This window comes from Diabrotica virgifera, chromosome 9 (assembly GCF_917563875.1).
Source record: "Diabrotica virgifera virgifera chromosome 9, PGI_DIABVI_V3a".
Classification (NCBI taxonomy): domain Eukaryota; kingdom Metazoa; phylum Arthropoda; class Insecta; order Coleoptera; family Chrysomelidae; genus Diabrotica; species Diabrotica virgifera.
Window position 1 is genome coordinate 180030607 of NC_065451.1, and position 25908 is coordinate 180056514.

The window sequence follows — 25908 nt, forward strand, 5'->3', positions numbered from 1 at the left end:
AGGGTGGTGAAAAATCAAATGCCTGCAATTATAGACCTATTGCATTACTACCGGTACTCTCCAAAATTATTGAGAGACTCATAAAAGCCCGACTTATGTCCTTTCTCGTTGATAACAATATTTTATCACAAAATCAGTTCGGCTTTTTAAATAATAAATGTACCACAGATGCCATGTTTTCTGTACTACATGAGGTTTATCAAGCATTAAACAATAATCTGCACACTGCCACTGTTTTTTGTGATTATGCCAAAGCTTTTGATTGTGTGAATCACGACATTTTGATAAAAAAACTAGATTTCTACGGAATTCGAGGTATTTCTTCGAACTGGTTTCAATCTTACTTGGATAATAGGAAACAACTGGTTAGAGCAAATGATACAGACTCTAGTCTCAAAAATGTTGTATGTGGGGTACCACAAGGTTCAGTATTGGGTCCTCTACTTTTCCTTATCTTTATTAATGACATCACTAGCTTAAAAATCGATGGCAAAGTTTTTCTTTTTGCTGATGATACCAGTATCACTTGGAGCAACTCAAATATCGCAACTCTTCATGCTACTATAACTTCTGATCTACTTACAATAAAATCTTGGTCCGATTCAAATTTACTCTCTTTTAATGTAGATAAAACAGTAGCATTGTCCTATAAAGGAGCTCTTCAACCCTTAACTCTTCATAACAGCCAGATCAGTATCGTTGATTCTGTAAAGTTTGTTGTATTGATGTGTTAAGCAAGAAACTATCCTCAGCTTGCTTTGCAATAAGATCTGTTTCAAAGGAAATGAATTTAGCCTCTTCCAAAATAACATATTTTTCTTTGTTCGAGTCACACCTTCGATATGGTCTCCCTTTTTGGGGTTCTGGTACGGCTGCCCAATCTGATGTTATTTTTAAATTACAAAAAAGAGCAATAAGATATCTGTTTGGCCTCAGAAGAACAACACATTGCAGAAGCTACTTCAAAGATCACAGGATTCTAACACTACCTTCTTTATATATTTTAGAAACTGTTTGCTTAATTCGTAAACATCTACATGTCTTTCCAGCAAGACCTAGACATGACTATTCCACCAGAAATTCTACCTTTGACATCTATTTACCGATCCCGTCCAGTGAGTTAGTAAAGAAATCTATATTATATTCTGCGAAAAAACTTTACAACCATCTCCCTCTACAACTTAAATCTGCAACATCTTTCTCCAAGTTCCGTAAAATGACTAAAGCCTATTTATCTGAAAGACCATATTATTCAACAGCAGAGTTTCTTAACCAATAACTAAGAAAGTACAGTATTCTTATTTATAAGTATAATCTTAATCTATATTTGAGTGTCATATGCAGCAGCTTAACTTAACTTATTAAATTTCTTAAGGTAGATTATGCAATTTGCAAATTTTTTTTTTTTAAATTTTGCAATAGGTTGTTACTGTTTTTTTTGTTTATCTTCATTATTTTTATTTATGTAGACGATTTATATCATTTTAGTAAATTGTATTTGTTATTTGTTATTGTTCTTATTTTTATGATTCTTGTAAGCTTTGTCTATAAAATTGTTAAATTTTTCATGACAATAAAGCATATTTCTATTCTATTCTATAACCTCCAAAACGGCACCTTAAGAAGAAGATCTTCCTTATAATTCAAACGAGACACGTTTATTTCTGACCAAATGTTTGAATCCCCATGAATGAGCCATCTTGAATAATATTTAGAATTTGAAAATCCACAAGGAAAAATTTTTCCTGTAGTTGGCTGTATACCATGTAATAAAAAACAATAATAGTATATTATGCAACGAGCATTTAATGATGGTCATTATGAAGCGAGTATGAGGGTCACGAAACGAGCCGTATGCGGCGAGTTTCGTATAGAGTACGAGCTTCATAATGATAATTAAATGTAAGTTGTATACACTATTTTTTCTATGATCATTCACAACAAAAAATATATTCAAATTTATTAATTTTGTAACACAAATAAATTCAGTAGTTTGACGGTTTGTTTACATATTGAGAACTGTCAGAGCGTATGTATTTGACTCGCCATTGGTCACTGCGCGTGTACCACCTTTATCGCGAATGCCATATGGCGATTCTATTGGTTATAAATCTTCATTATGATACAGATTTTCATTAAGATACAGATTTTTAACCAATATAATCGCGATATGGCATTCGCGATAAATGTGGTACATGCGCAGTGACCAATGGCGAGTCAAATACATACGCTTTGACAGTTCTCAATATGTAAACAAACCGTCAAACTGACAAACTACTGAATTTATTTGTGTTATAAAATTAATAAATTTGAATATATTTTTTGTTGTGAATGATCATAGAAAAAATAGTGTATACAACTTGCATTTAATTACCATTATAAAGCTCGTACTGTATGCGAAACTCACCACATACGGCTCGTTTCGTAACCCTCATACTCGCTTTATAATGACCGTCATTAAATGCTCGTTCCATAATATACTATTATAAAAGATATATATATATATATATATATATATATATATATATATTTAAAATCCATAAGAAGGGACTAGTTTTCGATTGGTTGACCAATCATCATCAGTGCTTACGTGAAGTTTACATGCTAACCACCAAGATATAGTTTTACAAAAATATGAGGATCAAAGCCCTTTACAAGTAATCCGTCAAGGAAATATCGGTTATAAATGCTTTCTTAAGCATGGATGTTTAAAATATTTCATTAATACGCCCCAGGTAACATCTGACCTATGGTTTGACTTGTTCACATGGTGACAGTATGGCAGCAATTGACTGTCACTTGCTGCCATACTGTCATAGCTCAGATGTTACCTGGGGCGTATTAATGAAATATTTTAAACATATATGCTTCAGATAGCATTTGTAACCGATGTTTCCTTGACGGATTACTTGTAAAGGGCTTTGACCCACATATTTTTGTAAAACTATATCTTGGTGGTTAGCATGTAAACTTCACGTAAGCACTGATGGTGATTGGTCAACCAATCAAAAACTAGTTCTGTGAAGTAGCCCTTTTTAGGGATTTTAAATATATACCTTTTATAAAGGATTTTATTTTTTTGTATTTAGAATTTAAGTAGTCTTTGAATAAACAAAATGAATTTTGTAGATTTCCAGGAGAAACAGTGTATCAATTAGATTCGATTGGACGTCAAAATTGGAGGACCAACTTAGTGTACCCCGTATTTCAAAGCTCTGGTCCAAGATCCCCCGACAATGCTACTGGATCAGCACCAAGTAAGTCTCACTTTTTCGAACTGTACTGTTCCAGGTATTATTGCTACATAATATAGTTTCTATTAACGTATTATTGAAGTAAAAAGTTCTGTTGTATATTGGTCTATAAGTTTATTAAATTTTTAAAAAATTATCCTAAAGGTTATGGAACGTTACAGAACGTTTTCGGCCAAATCTGACCTTCTTGAGTGTGAAACTTAGAAATATGTAAACCACTAAATTTTAAAGCAAAGGGTAAAATCTTAACGGTTAAAATATTTGAAAATATGGTTACTTGCGTTCAGTGTAGTTAAATTTGTCCTAGTAGTTCTATTGTCCTTATTTGTCTAAAATATAACCTACCAGACGCTTCCGTAAATTAGTTTCCAAGTTTATTTAAATTTTTATTCTTTACTTTTTTTAATTTAATTTTTTGACTTATTTTTCTTCTTATTCAGTTACCATTATAGGCGAGCGGCCGCAACCCCTAAAATTACGTTATACCGACCACGAAAATTAACTTTAAGGTGAATTCCCAATTTTAGTCATTCTTTATGTTTTCGAGGTCGCTGAATCTGAATATGAAGTTTATTTTTTCTAGAATTGGCGGAACACGTTCAAAAATCAAATTTTATGCAAAAATTGGAAAAATAAATTTTGATGGTTTTTCAATTTTATCTCGTTTTATCTTTGGTCACTGTAAATTTTTCCTATTGAATATTTTACTGTGTCATCCTTGAAGTATTTAGATAATAAAGAGATTTGTACAAAATGTTTAAACAAATTAAAAAGGCAGTTGTTAATTTTTAAACATTTTGTCGTCAGATTTCGTTAGTTCCATGTTTACTTAAAAAAGTTGAGTGATAAACTTTTTAATTTATAATTTTAATGAACACAGCAATAAAATATAATTCTTGAAGAAGTTTTCTGGAAAATTTTAATTTAAAATATGTAATAGAAAAAAAGTTATATGACTTTATAGACGAGCGGGACACCCCAAAAAATGCCTATTTCTCGAGATACTGACCACGGTGTGGTGAATGGCTAATTTTGTTCATATTTTATGTTTTTGATGGTGATGAAAACCAAAATTAGGTTTATTTTGAATTTTACGTGGGGGAACCGTGTCAGAATCGCAATTTTACCCTAAACATCTTCTCTTCTTTCTCGAAACTCCTTATGCTCCTTAGGCGCGTCGGAGGTTTTATTCATCTTCTATCCCTCTCTTCCATTTCTTGCGGTCCTTTGCTAACTCTTTCATTTGTTGATGTGTTTTTCCTTTTCCCTGTCCAATTTCTATAATCTGATCGATCCATCTCTTCCTTGGCCTCCCTTTCCTTCTTTTACCATATCTTTTCGATTCCATCACCTGCTTTGGTAGCCTTCCCTGGTCCATTCTGTTAATGTGTCCATACCATTTTAATTTTATTTTTTGTATCTTGGTTATTATCGATTCCTGTTTCAGTCTTTGTCTAATATCTTTATTTCTTATTCTGTCCAATTTCGTTTTTCCTGCTATTTTTCTTAGCTGCTTCATCTCCGCTGCGTTTATTGTACTGTCTATTTTTGCATTGTTTACCCATGTCTCACTTGCATATATTAAAGTTGGCACAGAGATTGCGTTGTATACCTTCAGTTTTATTTCTTTATCTATTTCTTCCTTTCCAAATATTGTTTTATTTAGTGCATAGTAGATCTTATTTGCTTATTTCGCTCTGTATGAGATTTCTTGATCTATCTTTCCATCCTCTGATATTATTACTCCAAGGTATTCAAACGTCGAGACTGTTTCTATTATTTCGTTTTTGCACCTAAATATCGTTTGGTTTATTTCTTCTTTTTCTTTACATTTACCTCCATTTTCAAATTTTCTATTTCCTCCACCCATATATTGATTAGATTTTGCATTTTCTCTTTATTGTCTGCTATTATTACTAAGTCATCTGCATATAGTAATCCCTCCATTCTCACTGGTACTAAATTCCTGTACCCTATTATTGACTGTAATTGCCTTGACCTTCTTCTAGCGCTCTTCATTACTCTATCCATTACTAATATAAACAAAACTGGGATGAGACTGTCCCCCTGTTTTGTTCCTCTCCTTAGGTTTATTTTTGGCGATCTGTTTCCATTTATTTGTACTTTAGCAAGTACGTTTCTATACGTACTTTTTACCACGCTTACTATCTTTTGCGAGATTTGCAGATCTTCCATTACTGACCATATTACTTCTCTATTTATAGAATCAAAAGCAGCTTTAATATCAATAAACCTTATATATAAGTCTTCTCCTATTTCGTTTTTCCTTTCAATTATATTTCTCAGTATATATATATTATCTGTTGTTTCTCTTTCCTTCCTAAAAGCCGCTTGTTTTTCTTCTAGTTTTCCTTCCAGTTTTTTCCTGAGCTTCCTTTCTATTATCCCGGTGTAGACTTTATATGCCACTGATAATAAGCATATAGCCCTATAGTTATCACATTCCGCTTCATCTCCTTTCTTGTGTATTGGTATCAATAAATTTTCTTCCCAGTCTTCCGGTATCTTTTCTGTTCTCCATGCTTCCCTCATTATTTCCAGCAGCCAAAGCTTGCCTCGTTCTCCCACGTACTTCATCATCTCCGGATCTATGTCATCGGCACCTCCCGCTTTTCCAATCTTTATTCTTGCCAATCCTTCTTCAATATCTTTGATATGAATTTCGTCTACTCGATTGTCTCTATCCACTTCTCTTGCCTGCTGTCCTCTCTCCTCATCTTGTTGGTTACTTGCCTCGAATTTTTCTTTATAGTGCTTATTCCATATGGTTAGTATGTCTTGTATGTTTGATTTCAATTCATTTCGCTCATTTCTAATTCCTCTTATTTGTTTCCTTTTTGTTCCTTCCATGCTTCTTATTTTATTCCAAAACTGTTTATTGTTATTCCCAAAACCTTCGTTCAATTTTTCACCGAATTCCTTCCAGCTCTTCTTCTTCGCATCTTTTACTAGTTCTTTCACTATATTTCTCTGTCTTCTGTATTCGTCTCTGTCTTGCTCTTCATTTGTGTTTATGTATCGCTTCCACATTTCTTTCTTCCTTTTTACAGCTTGTTTTATCTCCTTATTCCACCATCCAGTTCTTTTATTATTCTTACCATTCTTTCTTGTTCCACATACTTGTTTCGCAGTGTTCCATAACGTGTCTCTCAATTTTTTCCATCTCTCTTCCATATTCCATATTTTCTCATTGTTTTCATACTGTTCCAGTATTTTATCTGTCTCTCTTTGGTATAACTTCCTCATTTCCATATTTTTTATCTTATATATTGCTATTCTTGTATATTGAGGACTCTCTATTATTTCCATTAGTTTCATGTTTATCTCTGCTGTCACTAGTCTGTGTTGGGTACCGAGTTCGGCTTCGTTCTATGTTTTTATATTCTCTATCGTTAGTTCTGCGTCTCGAGGATATACTATGTAGTCAATTATGCTTCTCGCATTTCTTTCTTCTGCTACGTATGTATATTTTTCGTTTCTCGGTCGATACCAGAGAGAGTTACCTATTAATAAGTAATTTATGTGGCAGAAACTTATCATTCTTCTACCATTTCTATTTATCGTCTCTTCTCCATACCTTCCCAAGCAGCCTAATGCCATATTTTCATCATTTCCTATTCGTGCATTCCAGTCTCCTAGTAAAATGATGTTTTTGCTTTCCTCTTGTATCTCATCAATAAGTTTCTGTATCTCATCATAGAATAGTTCTATTTTTTCCTGCTCTGTTCCTAAACCCTAAACCCTAAACATAAAAAGAATAAAATCACGTTTTTTTTTACGTTTAACTTGCTACCATTTTGTTCCATTTAAATACTTTTTTCTAAAAAATTTTATGGTACATATTTCTCACCTTTCTGAAGACAATGGGACTTGTTTCAATATTTCTGTCTTAATATAATACAAGTTTTGAATTGTTTAATCGCAAAATTGCAAAGTTTATTCGCAAAAGTTGAGTGACAAAATTTGAAATTTAGCTTTTTAATCAAGTTTATGTTAAAACATAGAGTACATAGAACAAAATGTTGTATAGAAAAAAAAATTGTGCAACTTTTAATTTTATGAAAAACGTGATTTATTTTTTTTTATTTTTAGGGTAAAATTGCGATTTTGACATTGTTCCTCCATCTAAATTTCAAAATATACCTCATTTTGGTTTTCAGCACCATCAAAAACATAAAGTAAAACCAAAATTAGCCCTTTATCACACCGTGGTCAATATCTCAAGAAATAACCGTTTTTTTTTTGCAGGAGTGCCACTCGTATATAAAGTCACATAACTTTTTTTCTATTGCCTATTTTGACTTGAAATTTTCCAGAAAACTTCTCCATGACATGTTTTATTGCTGTGTTCATTAAAATTTTAAATTAAAAAGTTTGTCACACAACTTTTTTAAGTAAACATGAAACTAACGATAACTGACGACAAAACGTTTAAAAATTAACTTCTCTTTTAATTTGTTTAAACATCTTGGACAAATCTCATTGTTATCAAAATTCTTCAAAGATGATCCAGTAAAATTTTCAGAAGAAAATATTTACAGCGACGAAAGATACAGCGAGGTAAATATGAAAAATCATCAAAATTGATTTTTCGCATTTTTCCATAAAATTTGATTTTTGCACATGTTCCAGCAATTCTAGATAAAAATAAACTTCATATTCGGATTCAGCGACCTCGAAAACATGAAGAATGTACAAAATTTGCCATTCACCTATCATGGTCGCTTTTTCGATTTATAAGCCTCAAATTAGGCGGAATGGGACGTTTCGGCGTCGCCGTTTCGGCGTGGCCATTTCGGCGTGGCCGTTTGGGCGTAGAGCCGTTTCGGCGTAGGCCGTTTCGGCGTAGGCCGTTTCGGCGTAGGCCGTTTCGGCGTCGGCCATTTCGGCGCCTGCCGGTTCGGCGCCCGCCGATTCGGCGCCCGCCGATTCGGCGCCGGCTGATTCGGCGACAGATACTTTGGCAAAGTGAGAGAGAAAAAAAATAGTTGTTAATGTATGATAGTCTGAAATTTTCTTTAACAAAAAATGTAGAGTCAGGAGAACAATTTTCGACATTTTAATTTTAGAAGATGTAAAATAATACCCGAAAGTTAGGTTTGGACCGAAGGGTTAGGTCTTCCTCCTTTGAAAATTGTACTGTATAATATATAATATATACAATATATTAATTTTTTAATTAATTATGTGCAATTAAATAGCTTACATTTACAAAAGTTGGAAAAAATAACATTTAATATATTTTTTTAGTGTGGTATAGATATAAATCAAGAGCCTCTTAAATTTCTAAAAAAGTAACGTAGGTATAATCTAATGTCTTACTAATAGACTCCAATGTAGGTATTTAGTCAACTAAAATAAAATCTCTGACGCCGAAATGGCCGACGCCGAAACGGCCTACGCCGAAACGGCTCTACGCCCAAACGGCCACGCCGAAATGGCCACGCCGAAACGGCGACGCCGAAATGTCCTAGACCCCAAATTAGGGGTGTGCCGCTCGCCTATATTATGGATAGGTATTTAGTCTATGTTGTGAGGCCGCTTCCGCATGAAAAAATTTCTGATTAGGTTTCTTTGCCGATTCCTGTTCAAAAATGTCCCCTTTAAACAAATTAGGTTTATTTCCATCCCATTCTTTGTATATTCCTGTTCCAGTTTCCTCATCATAAAACTGAGGTCATCTTGGTCTTGTGCGATCAATATTTGGTCGTGAGCAAAACTTAGGGTATATAGGTATTCATTCCTTACTGGTATAATACCCATTCCTTCGTAGTTTATTTTCCATGGTTTCAGGGTCTTTTCCAGGAATATTTTGAACAGGGTAGTAGATGTGGAGCAGCCCTGTAGTGGTCCCTTTGTCGTCATAAATGGACTGCATATTGTATTGCTTATTTTGATAGCTACTGTGTTATTTTTGTAGAGTACTTTTACTGCTTTTATTAAATCTTCGTGGGATTTCGATGTCTTCCATTGCTTCCCATAGCTTGGTTCTAGGTATCGAGTCATACGCCTTCTTAAGATCTACAAATGCCAGATGGACGGATCTATTTTTGGCCATTGGTTTTTCTATTAGTTGTTAGACCGTGTAAATGTGATCCAAGCATGCTTTCCCCGCTGTGAATCCTGCCTGGTCTTCTCCGATTTTATTCTGTATAATATATATTTCTAATTTTTTCTTTATGGTCTTTCCATACAGTCTGCCTATAGATGATATTATGCCGATTCCTCGATAGTTTTTTCTATTTCCTTTCTTATATATATTGATGTCATATATGCTTGAGTCCATTCTGCCGGTAAGTCTTCTCCATTCAGTACTCTCTCAAAGAAGGAGAGGCTCTAGTAACAACAACAAGGCTCTAGTAACAACGGAGAATACAGAAATAAAACAACTGGAAATAGACGAAGGTAAACAAATGAGGGAGTAGAAATATATGCCGACGGATCAGAAGATGGAGAAATAAGGAAGAGAATAACGCAGGCAAACAGAGCTTATTTTGCCCTCTCCCATATATTTCGGTCAAAAAGTGTCCACCGAAATACAAAGATGAGAATCTATAAAACCTTAATTCGACCAATAACATGCTATGGCAGTGAAGTCTCGGAATGGGACGTTTCGGCGTCGCCGTTTCGGCGTGGCCATTTCGGCGTGGCCGTTTGGGCGTAGAGCCGTTTCGGCGTCGGCCATTTCGGCGTCAGAAATTTTATTTTAGTTGACTAAATACCTACATTGAGGTTTATTGGTCAGGCAATTTTTTGGAAAAAAATCTTTTAATATAGTTATTTAAATACATTGGAGTTCATTGGTCACACAATTTTAACATTAATGGTCAAGTAGAAAAATAAACTAAATATATTTCTTTTATAAACATTTTGTTATATTTTATTCTGCAAATACCTATATTGGATTTTTTATTAATGCATATTAATAATAATTGCTGTTCTCTTAATTGTCCCAGAGCTAATTAGATGATAACTGACATTTTTCAACTTTAATTAGACATACATTATATGGTATATAGACGGAGAATTTTAATATTGTTAAAATATCTTTTTTAAGCAAAAATATTTGCAGAATGTATATTTTTATAACCCTACATGGGGATGGCCCGTTTCGGCGCCGGCGATTCGGCGCCAGCGATTCGGCGTCGGCGTTTCGGCGCCTGCCGGTTCGGCGCCCGCCGATTCGGCGCCCGCCGATTCGGCGCCGGCTGATTCGGCGACAGATACTTTGGCAAAGTGAGAGAGAAAAAAAATAGTTGTTAATGTATGATAGTCTGAAATTTTCTTTAACAAAAAATGTAGAGTCAGGAGAACAATTTTCGACATTTTAATTTTAGAAGATGTAAAATAATACCCGAAAGTTAGGTTTGGACCGAAGGGTTAGGTCTTCCTCCTTTGAAAATTGTACTGTATAATATATAATATATATAATATATTAATTTTTTAATTAATTATGTGCAATTAAATAGCTTACATTTACAAAAGTTGGAAAAAATAACATTTAATATATTTTTTTAGTGTGGTATAGATATAAATCAAGAGCCTCTTAAATTTCTAAAAAAGTAACGTAGGTATAATCTAATGTCTTACTAATAGACTCCAATGTAGGTATTTAGTCAACTAAAATAAAATCTCTGACGCCGAAATGGCCGACGCCGAAACGGCCTACGCCGAAACGGCTCTACGCCCAAACGGCCACGCCGAAATGGCCACGCCGAAACGGCGACGCCGAAATGTCCTAGACCCGTGAAGTCTGGGTGCTGAAAGAAACATCCAAAAACAAACTCGACACATTCGAAAGTAAAGTACTTAGGAGAATACTAGGACCTGTGAGGGAAAACGGAATCTTCAGAAGTCGATACAACAACGAGCTTTATCAACTTTATAAGGAAACGCCCCTGTCAGACTTCATTAGATTACAAAGATTGCAATGGGCCGGACATGTGATAAGAATGGGAGAGGATAGGCTACCAAAACGAGCACTGAATGCTAGAATGCAAGGAAAGAGACCGGTTGGGAAGCCACGAAAGCGCTGGGAAGACACAGTAAACAGCGACGCACAAGCCCTTTTAGGAGTCCGTGTATGGAGAAGAGCAGCCACAGACAGACAAGGGTGGAGGCAAAAAATAAAGGAGGCCAAGGCTCAATTTGGGCTGTAGTGCCGTAGAAGAAGAAGAAGAAACAAATCAGAGGAACAGATAAGTACAAGTATTTAGGTTTTATAATATCAAACAAAGGAACAACTGAGGAAGATATAAAAAATAGACAAGGGTAAACAAGAGACTGCATACGAAAATTGAACTCGATACTGTGGGATAAGAACATCAGCATAAAAACAAAAAGAAGAATATATAATACCATGACAAGAAGTATCCTCACTTATGGGTATGAAAATTGGACAATAAATAAGAAAACCAAAAATAAAATAAGAGCAATAGAGATGGAATTCCTAAGGAGAAGCTGCAGAGTAACAAGGAGAGATAGAATAAATAACATATAGATTAAGAGAAGAATGGGAGTGAACTCAGACATAATAGACTACATCGAACAGAAGAGATTAACCTGGTACAAACATGTCAGAAAAGCAGACCAAAATCGGTGAATAAACCGAATAACAGAGTGGAGCCCGATTGAAAAAAGGAAGAGAGGCAGACCCCGAAAATCCTTCAGAGATGAAGTGGACGAAGCAATGGAGACAACAAATCTACAGGAATGGAACTGGCAAGACAGAAAGAGCTGGAGAGAACGGTTAAGTGAAGGAATACAGTGAAAACTGTGGAAATCCTTAGTATATAAATAAACAAATTAGAAGTGTACCGGGTGAAATTATTGGACCGAAATTTTTTTGGGCGAAAAATTTGGGCAGAAAACAATTTTTTAAATAAATTGAAAAGATCACCTTTTTTCGCTCCTTAAAATATTTTTTTAGAAGAAGTTTTTAGAAGTGCATGTATATGAAGGAGATGCAAGGTGGACAACATTAATATCTGGGTAAAAAACAAAGGAGTAGAAGGACGGAGATAGACGGTTCTCCAATAGCAAAAAGATCAGTGGGAAAACCGCGAAAACGATGGAATGACAACTTACTGGAGACAACTTAAAAACCAGGCAAAATCATATCTACAGAAAAAAAAAGAAGAAGAAGAACAATAAAATCAAGAACATACAAGCCAATATGTCAATAAAAAACGTTTATATGTGCAAATAGTCATTACAATTGAAGTAAGACAAAATAATTCATTGAACCCACTTAATTTTAATCTCACGTTGGATTAGGTAGTAAATCAATAAATTGAAAATAAAAAGGATACCAAATGGAATATATTTAATCCCATATTGGATTAGGTTGTAAAATATATTAAATACAAAAAATGATATCAAATGGAAAACAAAAAAATAAAGATATACTGCTACAATGACGAAGCAGTCTGATAACAGAGAATGAAGGTGATTTTAAAGAATGCTATATCATTTTTAATAAAGCCAAGAAATTTAACATGATTATTTTTTAATGATTTTAAGTTCCAATCGTGTAGTAAGATTTTTGATCACGTGTTTAATTCTGTCCAATCAGATTAAAATTATATTGGGAATAATAGACTGTAGAAAATTACCGATAGAATTTTTTTAAGTAGATTGTTTTTGTTTAATCGCAACCAGATTCCTAGTTTTGACAACTGTCACATTTAAGAAAATATCCAAAATATACTTTTAGTTCTGCATCTAATGATGGCAAAATCGCTCGATGTATTTTGGTAAGATTATTTCATGAATAAAACTGTATTTAAAAATAAATTAACTAATATTTTATTAATATCTTCATCTAAATATTTGCTAAACCGTGCTTTTCACTTTGACAAGTGGAAAAATGTGTGTCACATGAATTGGGATCAATGTCACTGACTGTTTTTATATAACGACTTGAATTTTATATGTACCTAAGTATTAAAAAATAATCTTACGAATATCACAGGAGAGTAAGAATAAACAAGAAAATAATGTTCAATTTTTTCTCAAATTTGTTGTCATTGGGCAATAGCCACGAGAGCCTTTTCGAAAACCTGTCGCATTATTGTCAATTTATTCTCACTTTCTTGTGATATTAAACCCGATTACTTCATTCATGGGAGATTCTGACCAATAGAAAGCCACAGAAATAAAAATGAAACTGATTATTTCATTCATAGGAGATTCTGACCAATAGAAAGCTACAGAAATAAAAATTAAACTGATAATTTTTGATATTGTCCTTTTCATGAGCATTTTTCAGTGCGTAACAAATGATAGGGAAAAGGGTAAGTCCGTGATAATACACATTTATGACATTTATTTTAATATGACATTTTAGTTAAATCTGACAGTTGTAACACTTTATTTTTAATTTGGAATAAAAACAAATCAAATGTGTTTCTTGCATTTATAAAATGGTATTTTCTTTGATTTGTATAGTCTTATAAATTATACAGATTATATTTGTAATATTATTATTATCTAATTAAAAAAGAATATTTTTTTATTATGGCGCCATCTATCGACAACTAGAATAATCACCGAACTAGAATAATTACCAAAGTAATCACCGACGTGCCTTTTTTCTATCATATACAATTTAATGCGTTAGAAAGAAATCGAACAACTGTGACGCACTGAAAGATGATCATGAGAAAAAGAATAACATCCCGTCGTCAAATATATTACGTCATAGGTTTATTACGTCAGATGCCCTTCGTTGCTACGAAAAAATACATTCAGTGATATTAATGACAATTAATGTTTTAAAAATTATAAAAGTGATGACTTTCAACCGTCAAATATTTATAACAACTGTGTGTTTAATTGTACTAGTTTGTACTTACATAAATAAATTACAATAAAATTTTGGTTTTGAACAGTTTTATTCATGAAATAATTGCAACAAATTGCACTCGATCTCTAAAATTATTATCGAATTTTTGCCCTCGTGACACTTTGACATAATTTCACTCCCCTTCGGGTCGTGAAATTAAAACTGTCAAAGTGTCACTCGGGAAAAATTCGATAATTTTAGAGCTCTTGTGCAATTACTACTGATAATTTTTTATAATATCCCGTCGTCAAATATATTACGTCAGATGCCCTTCGTTGCTACGAAAAAATACAACAATCAGTGACATTAATGGCAATTACTGTTTTAAAAGTTATAAAAGTGATGGCTTTCAACCGTCAAATATTTATAACAACTGTGTGTTTAGCTGTAGTAATTTGTACTTACATAAATAAATTACAATAAAATTTTGGTTTTGAACAGTTTTGTTCATGAAATAATCGCAACAAATTGCACTCGATCTCTAACATTATTATCGAATTGTTTCCCTCGTGCCACTTTGATATAATTTCACTCCCCTTCGGGTCGTGAAATTAAAACTGTCAAAGTGTCACTCGGGAAAAATTAGATAATTTTAGAGCTCTTGTGCAATTACTACAATTTTTGATAATAACCCGTCGTCAAGCATTACGTCAGATGCCCTTCGTTACTATGCAAAAATGAACATTCAGTGGCATTAATGAAAATTAATATTTTACAACTCCTTTATTGGGTTTCCTGACCCGGAAAACTAGTGCCTGTTTAGGGTCCCTTGTCCAGGGTTACGGATGAAGACCACAACGGCAGCCATGGCGGAGAAGGACACCTTTGGTACGGTATGGATGGCGGAAGTGGCAACCCCTTGATTTTAGGGTTTGTATGAGATCAACCAGCACGCAGCGTCTGACCCAGAGTGGGCAACTGCAAATAGCGTCTGTATCCAAAAAATCGGCTAAAATACAAACCAGAAAAGGCAAGGGAAAACCACTCTGGTATATATTTCCAAAGAAAACTACAATGAAAGCACAAACAGAAATGGCCCCTAGTCCCCGGCAGTTCTTAGATGATCAAGGGGTGCGAAGATTCCCCGGGAGGAATAGGAATAATTTAAATATTTTAAATACAAATTTTAAGATTGCAACATGATGAAACGTTTAGGGTTGCAGATATTGGGTTTGAGTGAAGTTAGATGGCCAGGTTCAGGTAAAGTTCAAACCATGAACAAAACTTTCTATTACTCTGGTAATAATGATCCGGCTCATCGTAACGGTTGATAAATATAACAATGCTGTCACAAACTTTATGCCATTTTCGGACCGATGTCTACTTATTCAACTATCCGGAAAGCCAGTAAATATTAACATCATTCAGACTTATGCCCCTACGACAGATAAACCCACGGGAGAGCTAGAAGCGTGGTATTCTGATGTAGAAAAACTTATAAAGATGACCAAAAAACGAGACCTAACATTTATCTCAGGTGACTTTAACGCTAAGTTAGGTAGAGGAAAGGTATCTGGATGGATTGGAGATTTCGGACTTGAAGTGCGGAACGACAGGGGAGAGAAAATGACCGAATTCTGTCAACTACACAACATGTTAGCGACAAATACGTGGTTTAAATTACATCCTCGCAGATTATACACTTGGAATTCACCACAACACAATGAAAACAGAATAATCCGTAACCAAATAGATTACATACTGGTCAACAAAAGATATCACAACGCTATCATCAATGCAAAAACATATCCTGGAGCTGACATCAATTCCGATCATAATCCTGTTGTTGTAAAAGTGCGCGCAAGATGAAAAATAATAAAGAAACAAAAACCTCAACACAAACTAGACCCCCGATTATTTTAAAAAACGACACCATACAACACTCAGTAAATAAAGAATTAAATAAAAATTTAGGAAATATTGACCACCACAGAATTATCGAGTCCGATGACATAAACGTTCTTTGGAAAACTATTAAAGAACAAATAAACAATGCAATAGAAAAAACATCTAAAAGTATCATCCAGAAATAACAAACAGCAAAGGATGACAGATGAGATTTTACAATTAATGGACAAACGAAGAGAATCTAAAGGAAAAGATGACCAGGATGGAGAATACAAAAGACTAAATAGAATAATTCGAAGAAAAATAACCGCAGCAAAAGAGAAGTGGCTGGAAACAAAATGCGTCTAAATAGAAGAACTGAAACAAAGGCACGATTTTTTTAATTGACATAAAAAGGTAAAAGAGTTTACATCAACTACCAAGCGAACAACTTTTCACACCATGCTGAACACGGATGGCTAACTGCTAGAATCAACGGAAGATAAACTGAAAGAGTGGGAAAACTATATTAAAATTATTTTTCATGACATAGGAGAAAAACCAATATTGGAAAATCACAACGAAGGGCCAGAAATTCTGAAATCTGAAATTATAAATGCAATTAACCAACTCAAAACAAATAAAAGCCCAGGTACAGATGGAATATGCCCAGAAACGTTAAAACTAATCAGCGAAGAAAATATCGAAATATTTGTCCTTTTATTCAATCGCATTTATAATACAGGTAAAATACCCCAAGACTGGCTAGAGTCAATATTCATCCCACTACCAAAAAAGCCAAACCCACAACACTGCAATGAGTTCCGTCTATTAAGCCTTATAAGTCATGCAGTAAAAGTCCTGTTAAAAGTCGTACATAATCGTATCTATAGAAAGTGCGAAACAATCATCGGAGACGATCAGTTTGGATTCAGAGCCGGCATGGGAACGAGAGAAGCCCTCTTCAATTTACTAGTTCTCGCGCAAAAATGCTACGACCTACAGAAATATATATTTATATGCTTTATTGACTTCTAAAAAGCATTTGATAGAGTAAGACACGACCTACTATTAGAACGTTTGCAAGAAGTCGGTTTAGATAGAAAAGACATAAATTTACTAAAGAACTTGTAATGGAGCCAAAACGCCAGAGCTAGGATCGAGGGTTCCACATCCGCAGAAGTAGAAATTAGGAGGGGAGTTAGACAGGGATGTATTCTGCCGCCTCTGCTGTTTAATCTTTACTTTGAGTTTATATTTAAAGAGGAACTGGAGGACTCCAAGGATGGAGTCAAGGTGAATGGCGTAAATATCAATAGCATCAGATACGCCGATGATACGGTATTGATTGCGGATTCCGACTTGGGTCTACAACGACTCATCGCCAAGACCAACTCGACCTGTGAGCAGCTTGGTATGAAAATAAACATTAAAAAAACCAAAGTGATGTCAATCCGAAAAAAACAAAACGTACCTCAACTTTGCACAATAAATGGGCGCATTTTAGAACAAGTCAATAGATTTAAGTACTTGGGATGTTGGATCGATAGCAGCCTAAATCCTGATCTAGAAATAAGATCAAGAATAGAACAGGCCAGCAAATTTTTCGAAAAAATCAAAAAACTGCTTTGTGATTCTCGAATAAATCTCGAAATTCGACTACGTTTATCCAAATGCTACGTTTGGTCGACTCTTCTCTATGCAGTTAAGACATGGACCCTTAAAACATCAACCATAAATAAGGTTTAGGCCTTTGAAATGTAGATCTACCGGAGAATTCTCAAAATTTCGTGGACATCGCATACCTCAAACGAAGAAGTGCTGCATAGAATAGGCAAGGCAAGAGAACTTTTCAACGCAGTGAAAGTTAGAAAAACATCATACCTGGGCCAGATACTGAGAAATAATAAGTACCAATATGCTCAACATATAGTGAAAGGAAAGATCGATCGAAAGGAGTGGACTAGGAAGGAAAAGACTATCGTGGCTCAGAAATATCCAACAATGGATAAGGCTAAATTTTGAACAGCTAATAAGAACAGCTGAAGACATTGAAGAGTTTGCAATTGTAGTAGCCAACCTCCATTGAGGAGACGGCACTTTAAGAAGATGAAATGTTTTACAACTTGTCACAGATAAATACCAAGAAACACGCTTAGCAGATATTTAGGTGAAGATATCAATAAAATATGAGTTAAAATGGTCTAAAAGACAGTTTTGTTCATGAAATAATCTCAACGAATTACCCTCGATCTCTAAAATTATTATCGAACTGTTCCCTCGTGCCACTTTGATATAATTTCACTCTCCTTCGGTGCTACGCAAAAATGAACATTCAGTGACATTAATGACAATTAATGTTTTACAACTTGTCAAAGAGAATACCATGAACAGGTTTAGCAAATATTCAGGCGAATATATCAATAAAATATTCGTTAAAGTGATTAAAAAACAGTTTTATTCATGAAATAGTCTTAACGAGTTACCCTCGATTTCTTAAAAATTACCAATTTGTTTTGCCTCGTGACACTTTGACATAATTTCACTTCCCTTCGGGTCATGAGTTTAAAACTGTGAAAGTGACACTCGGGATACAAATTGATAATAGGCCTGGATCCCGCGTATCAAAAAAATGTTGATTAATAGCAAGCTGAAAATTTATTAATAGCTTAACAGTGTCTAGTCGGATAAACTTTGATGTACGGGAACACTGGAACAAGGGAAATTTTAATTGTGGAACAGGTTAAAAATTTGGAACGTCAGACTACGAAATCGTCCCATGTATTTTGTCGGAAAGAACTTCCAATTAATTATTAATTTGTTACCCTTTCATTAAACTCTCATGCAAAAATCAGACTGCTATTTATCACCTGTCACCAGAGTTTAATGAAAGGGTAACAAATCAATTGGAAGTTCTGTCCGACAAAATACATGGGACGTTCTCGAAGTCTGACGTTCCAAATTTTTAACATGTTCCACAATAAAACTTCCCTGTTCCAGTGTTCCCCCACATCAAAGTATGTCCGATGAGACACCGTTAAATTATTAACAAATTTTTAGCTCGCTATTAATCAACTTTTTTTGGTACGCGGGACCTAGCCTACGCTAGAGTTCTCATGTAATTACGCTATTGAAAATTTGGTTTTGAAAACCTTGTCAGAGAACGTATTGAACAATTTAAGGATCAGCTTGCATCAGTGATAAATGCGCACAATGCTACGAATTGCTCGTTTACATTTAATATTACCAAGCAAGAAGTAAAGATATTCTTGAAATAAAAACGTATACCATTTTTATTCAGTTGCAATGCGAAGGCAAAACTGTCTTATTTTTCACTTAGAACAGAGAGCGCAAGCCAGCACTCTAAATCGACGATTTTCGACTCTATTTGGAGTCATCATCAGAGAGGCATAGGCCTGCTGCTCTCTGCCCCAAGTGACCAATCTCCGAGAGCTTATCCCCGCATTGCAACTGACGTCCATGGAGTAGGTGTCTAACGACATCTGATCTACCAGATGTCGTTAGACACCTACTACATGGACGTCAGTTGCAATGCGGGGATAAGCTCTCGGAGATTGGTCACTTGGTGCAGGCCTACGCCTCTCTGATGATGACTCCAAATATAGTCGAAAATCGTAGATTTAGAGTGCTGGCTTGCGCTCTCTGTTCTAAGTGAAAAATAAGACAGTTTTGCCTTCGCATTGCAACTGAATAAAAATGGTATACATTTTTACTACTAGGTCCACTTTCCGTTGGAATTTACCAGCTGAACAGACGGGGTCGTGAATTGTAAGTTTTTTGAATTCCCTCTTGTCTTCTTCGCTTCAGCATCCATCTGGCTTGCAATTTTTAGAAGCCATGGAGGTGTTAGCAGGAAAATGGTCCAATGAGTTTTCATTTAAATATCTTTTAGGAATATTTTTAATATTTTTAGTATTTCTTTTAGGTTGAAAATTTTTAAAATTTTGAAAGATATTCTTGTTTTTCAAATGATTAAATTTGCATACATTTTTGTATTACGTATTGTATGCTGTATTTAGGTAGGTACTCGTGAATAAAAATTGATATACCTCTATTAAATTTGTTGTGGCTTGTTTCAAAAATATTACAATTACAATTTTATAAAAAAAAAAAATTACGTTTAGAGCACGAGCGACAACGGAGCGAGTGCTATACATCGCGTAAGTTTGCAAAAAGTACTTCACGTACAGTTTCATACAATATTTTATCTATGATGAACAAATAAAAAAACTGTAACTCTTCGTCACTGGAATTTATTTCTATTCTGCAATTTTTAGAACTTTGGCATTTAAAAACTTCTTTCAAACCACATAACTGTCAAAACTTTTGTCGTAATTTATAGCTCATTATGTCATCACCATGACAACGCTAAAGTTAAGGATATTTGATTGTATGAAAGTGTGTTAAAAACAGTGCGAAAAAGTAGGTCCCATTTAAAATACATTGCTAGTTCACGCACACTTTAAACACTTCACGCACTGCTATCTATAATGACAGTTTTCACAAACTAAAAACTTATACATAATATGACATAGAGTAGATAAAAATCATTTATTGTTGTTTATTTGGGTTTATAATATGACTGCGGTCACTAAATCCATTCGCCAATTTTACTATTTTTTATTTTATTAGTCATTTTTTCGTATCTTATCCTAAAACTAATACTAATATTAATCTCTAATAAATAAATAATAATAATAAATAAATAATAATAATATAAAGAATTAAAGAATAATAAAGGGAGTGTGGGCCGTATGACTAAATCTGGAATAATAATATTATAAAATCATTTATAATATTGAATAAATACCAATAGATTAGTATTTGTATAAGGACACAAAATGATAATAAGTATTTATTATTTTTTATAGATTATTTTGCTGAAGGATTTCTGGCCGTACAACATTTTGTGACTACTGCTCTTCTTCTAGCAGATAAGGGTATTACACACGACGATCCACAGGGAATGTTTAATTTTTTGATGGACGCGTCTAATCCATTTCCTCTCATACAGATGCAACGTTTTCCATTCGCAAGTTGGTTCAGTGACCAACTTCTAACAGCGCTTACGAGCATGCTTGGAATGATTGTCATGCTTAGTTTTGTCTACACTTGTATAAATACAGTCAAATCTATCACCACAGAAAAAGAAAAACAGTTAAAGGTAAGTGTTGATCTATATAATTTCAGAAAGTTTCCTTAATAGTTTTGGTAAAAAAGTAAGCAAACCCTTAATTCTCTCTGGATCGACCAGATCACTATACGTTGCAAAAGACCTATTCATGATGTATTTGAAATGACCAGAGACAGAAAGAAATAGGGAAACACTATACATGATATCACGACGGCCACTATACTCCCTCCAGAGGATCAAGACTAAAGAGAGAGATGCTGATAAGTCAGTCCATTGACGAAGACAGGAATATTTCTTTTCCTTTTATATCGATATCTGCGGTGATGGTCTGTCCAATATATTTAAAACTCTTCATTCTTTTGAAGGCACTTGGTTCTATTGTTATATTTTGCCCTATTCTATCTCGTGTCTTTTGTATATTAATGCACATATCTAGTATTTCGTGGCGCAAATCGTGTTCTGGAATGGGGATACAGCTAAACGACGACTCAACATTATACACACTGCATTTTGCTGACGATCAGGTGGTGATTGCCCAGGATAAAGATGATCTAATATTTATGACAAACCGGCTGTTTCGAGAATACAAAAAATGGGGCCTATACGTTAATATGAAGAAAACCAAATATTTGTGTATAGGAGGACAGAAAAGTGAGTTACATCTAGAGGATGATATGGTCATCGAGCCAAGCTCTGATTATGTATACCTTGGAACGAGAATCCAACAAAGTGGAAGGACAGAATTCGAAATAGAGGAAAGAATTATGAAAGGAAAGAAGGTAATAGGAGCTTTGAACTCGCTACTTTGGTCAAAAACCATATCAAAAGAAAAGAAAACACAAGCTTTATAATAGCATCTTTAAAAGCGTGGTACTGTATGGATGTGAAACCTGGCAACTGAATAAGCGAACAGAACAGAAGTTGCTTGCACTGGAAATGGACTTCAGGCGAAGATCGGCCTGCATCTCCAGAGTCTCACATATAACGAATGAACGGGTACGAGATGTTATGAATAGAAAAACAAACATAATTGAAGAAGTCCAACAAAAACAACTTTGTTGGTATGGCCATGTACAAAGAATGGAGGAACATCGACTCCCAAAGCTAATAATGGAATGGCAACCCCCGGAAAGAAGGAAAAGGGACAGACCGAAAACAACCTGGATAAGTGGAATCCAGAAAGCCATGTCTGAATGAGATCTCCGACCGGGAGATTGGACAGATCGACGCCGCTGGAAAATAGGAACCGGAAGGCGCAGGACGCTATAAACCGGTGTTATATATATATCTAGTATTTCGTTTCCTCTTCATTGACTCTTAGAACGGTGTTTTGCCGCTATCTCTAATTTACTGAAAGTTTCCTTTACATTGGTGACAATGTTTCCCACAATGTTAATGTCATCCGGGTATGCTAGTAGTAAGTTTGGTGACATAATAAAATCATATCTATCAAACATGCATTTCAGGGTCAAACAAGGTAATACTTTCTAGCCTCAACGAAATTAAAACGGGCGTTCCGCACGGTTGTGTGCTGGGCCCCGTTCTCTATTCACTATTCATAAGTGACATACCGGAGTTTTAGATTCAATACTATAGCCACTTTCGCTGGTGATACTGCTATTCTGGCAGTTGACAAAGATAATACAGACTCAAATTAGTCTACAAAACGCTGTCAACAAATTCCATAAGTACGACTTAAAATTATTCGTGAAATTTCATGTGCTAATAAAGCCAAATATCTGGGTATAACCCTAGATACAAAGCTGCTAAACTGGAAAGCACACGTAAAGGAAAAACTGGAAAAGAATTGGGTATCATATTTAAAAAGATATATTGGCTTCGGAAAGACACTCAGTCTTGTCAATTCATAACAAACTTCTACTCTACAAGTTAGATTATAAATCCTAAATGGACGTGTGGCATCCAACTTTGGGGTTGTATTAACAAAAAAACTAATATGTATTAAAATATTCCGGGTCTACGGTTGGGAAAAATCGCCTGCGGGCACGAAGAAGGGCTTTCACAGAACCAAAATGTTGAGGCCATTCAGCTTTTGGATATCTCTATAGACAAGGCGAAAACGGCGAGTCCGTTGGGGAAAATATTCCCATGAGATTTTTTTGCATAATCACATTCGTGAGATATACCAGAATAAGGTTCAAGAAGTCGCCCAAATGAAAAGTGGTTCAATTTTTTTAACAATTTTTTTAATCAAATTGCAAAAATCAATATTTTTGGCTCGGAAAATTTTTTTAACATTTTATCGACCAGTCTGAACAAAAAAGGTATCTTAAAATTTTTCTCTAAAGTTGATCTTTTTCGAGTTATAAGCAATTTAAAATTTGAAAAACTCGAAAATGACCCTTTTAAGACCTAATAACTCGGTTAAAAATTATTATTATGAAAGTTAGGAAGTGACTAAATCAAAATTTAAAGCCTCCGCTACATGATCCTGAAGAAATATGTGTTATAAATTTATTACTAAGCTGTTATTTTTAATTAAAATAACAATGGGCGGTTACATCGTATTGACGCGGCTGTACATGTGAGTGCAAGTAAGATGCACAATTGGTCTGCCGGAATGGCATCTCTCTCTGTTACCAAGAAAGACGCTTTCGCTGTAACAGCTATAGTTAATTTAAAGAAAACAAAGAAATAAAAGTCAGACCATAGAGATTTGAGACTTCTCTGAGGTGGGTTAGAAAACATAAGAAGGAATCATTTTAGTCTGGCCTAAAATGATTTATTCAAAGTAGATTTTAGGAATATCTAATTACAGGGCGCCAGCAAAAATATGTGAGAATTATAAATTAAATAGTAAATACATATAACTTTATTACCAAAACAAATATTATTTATTATAAACATCAATATAATAAGTATATCGTTACAATGTTTGAAATGAAAGAGAAAACACTTGCTAAAAAGTCACCTCGAAGAGATTTCAACTAAAGTACCTAAATTCCCTAAGAGCTCTTTACATTATTTTAAAATAAAACTCTTGAATAATAATTTTGATATGACTTTAATGAAGTAATAAAATATTATCTATGTTAGGAACAGATTGACTAGTGAGATATTGAAGTGTCTCTCAAATAAAAAAACAAAAGAATAGTCTTTTCTACGCGAAAGTAGTGATGTAAATAATTTCACTAACCTTTAGTTCCAAAACTTGAACGTCTTCACACCATCAACATTCTTACAAACAACCAATAGAAAAAGTTGCATCCAACAACCTCATTACTGTATTTCGGCAAATATCAAATCGGAATAAATATCCGACTTCAGCGGACAAAGGTCTCCAACTAATATTTAAAATACATATAATTCACAGCCTCTATAACAAATTCTGGAAGATCTGTGAGGTGGCAACACGTGGTTTTTTTCTTCGTACAAAAAAATATGGCTAACGAAGGCTTTCACAGAAACTAGATTCTATAATCTCCAACAAGGAATCGGAAAACTAAGTCCATACGATGTTCCACAAACTGATGTAATCTTTAGAATAATCCAAAATATAATTTGTGATAATATATGCACATTTTGATCGAAGTCTGATCGGTTTACTTAAAAAACCATGCTTTTACTTCAAGCAATCAACGAAGACCCGCCTCAAATTTATTATCTATTTCGCACCTGACAGAAACCTTGAACTTAGCCCAATCAAAATAAAATGTAGTATTTACCATTTCCGTTACTATTTAAATTTTAAATAAGGCCTAATAGCCTAGCTATACAACTTGTTATACATCTTATCAAAATTTGATATTCATTATGAATTATACAAGAACTTTGAGAAAAAGACCTTTCAACCGTAACATCTCGCACTCAGCATTTACGGCCGCCTAACACGTGCATGGCGTTCATTATTATTACTTAAAAATAACAGCTTAGTAGTAAAATAGTGACAAAAATTTCTTCAGAATCTTTTAGGGGTACATTAAACTTTAATTTAGTCACTTTCTGACTTTGATAATAATAACTTTTAACCGAAAAAACGTTAATTATTTCAGACTGCCTATCTGTTTTAAAGAATATCAAAAATACTTTTTTGCCCAAAACATTTAGTAATCCTTACATATTTTTAATAAAGGATATGTTAAAGCATTTAAAAGACTCTGGCTTCAATATAAAATTTATTTGGGTTAAGGCACATATTGGACTCAAAGATAATGAGTATGTAGACTACTTAGCTAAATCCAGTATAACATCATACACTTTATTGTCATATTATTTATGTTTTTCAGATGTTATTACTATTTTTAAAAGAAACCAACTATCGATATGGAAAGATCAATGGAATATTTACTGCTTAACAAACCCCACAAGATACACCACTTTACAACCAGTGATTCCACAAAGTACCTGGTTTAAGAGTTTTAAAGCTCCACGTAGATATATAACAACTATAAATCGACTACGTTTTGGGCATGCTTGCTATCCAAGTCATTTATATACAATACATGTGATTGAAGATGATAATTGCAAACATTGCGGAAAGCAGGGTGATCTTGATCATATCTTTTTTGAATGTACTAAGTTTCAACAGCATTCAAACTCTCTCTATTAAAATTTAATTAAACTTGATATGCATGCACCACTCAATATCCAGTCTCTGCTGGCTACAGGCTCACAACAAATATACATTATCATTATAAATGTCTTGTCAAATACACGCATGGTCTTATAAGATTTGTACTCGGGCATGATATTTTTTATGATTTAAGTTCAGATTTGCATCCTTTTTTATCATAAATGTTATATCACTTTATCAGAGATCCATTATTGTTTTTATTGTATTATTC

The 25908-nt window shown here is 34.2% G+C and overlaps 1 protein-coding gene across 7 annotated transcripts in view; it reads left to right on the top strand.

The window, feature by feature from the left end:
• Nucleotides 1-25908, top strand: part of LOC126892158 (phospholipid-transporting ATPase ABCA3-like) — a 296181-nt gene that overhangs the window by 148642 nt on the left and 121631 nt on the right. For all 7 annotated transcript variants that reach the window (XM_050661624.1, XM_050661627.1, XM_050661621.1 and 4 more), the window contains 2 exons: nt 3130-3257; nt 20841-21133. In XM_050661624.1, the coding sequence (XP_050517581.1) occupies nt 3130-3257; nt 20841-21133 (421 nt within the window). The remainder of the gene's footprint in view (nt 1-3129; nt 3258-20840; nt 21134-25908) is intronic.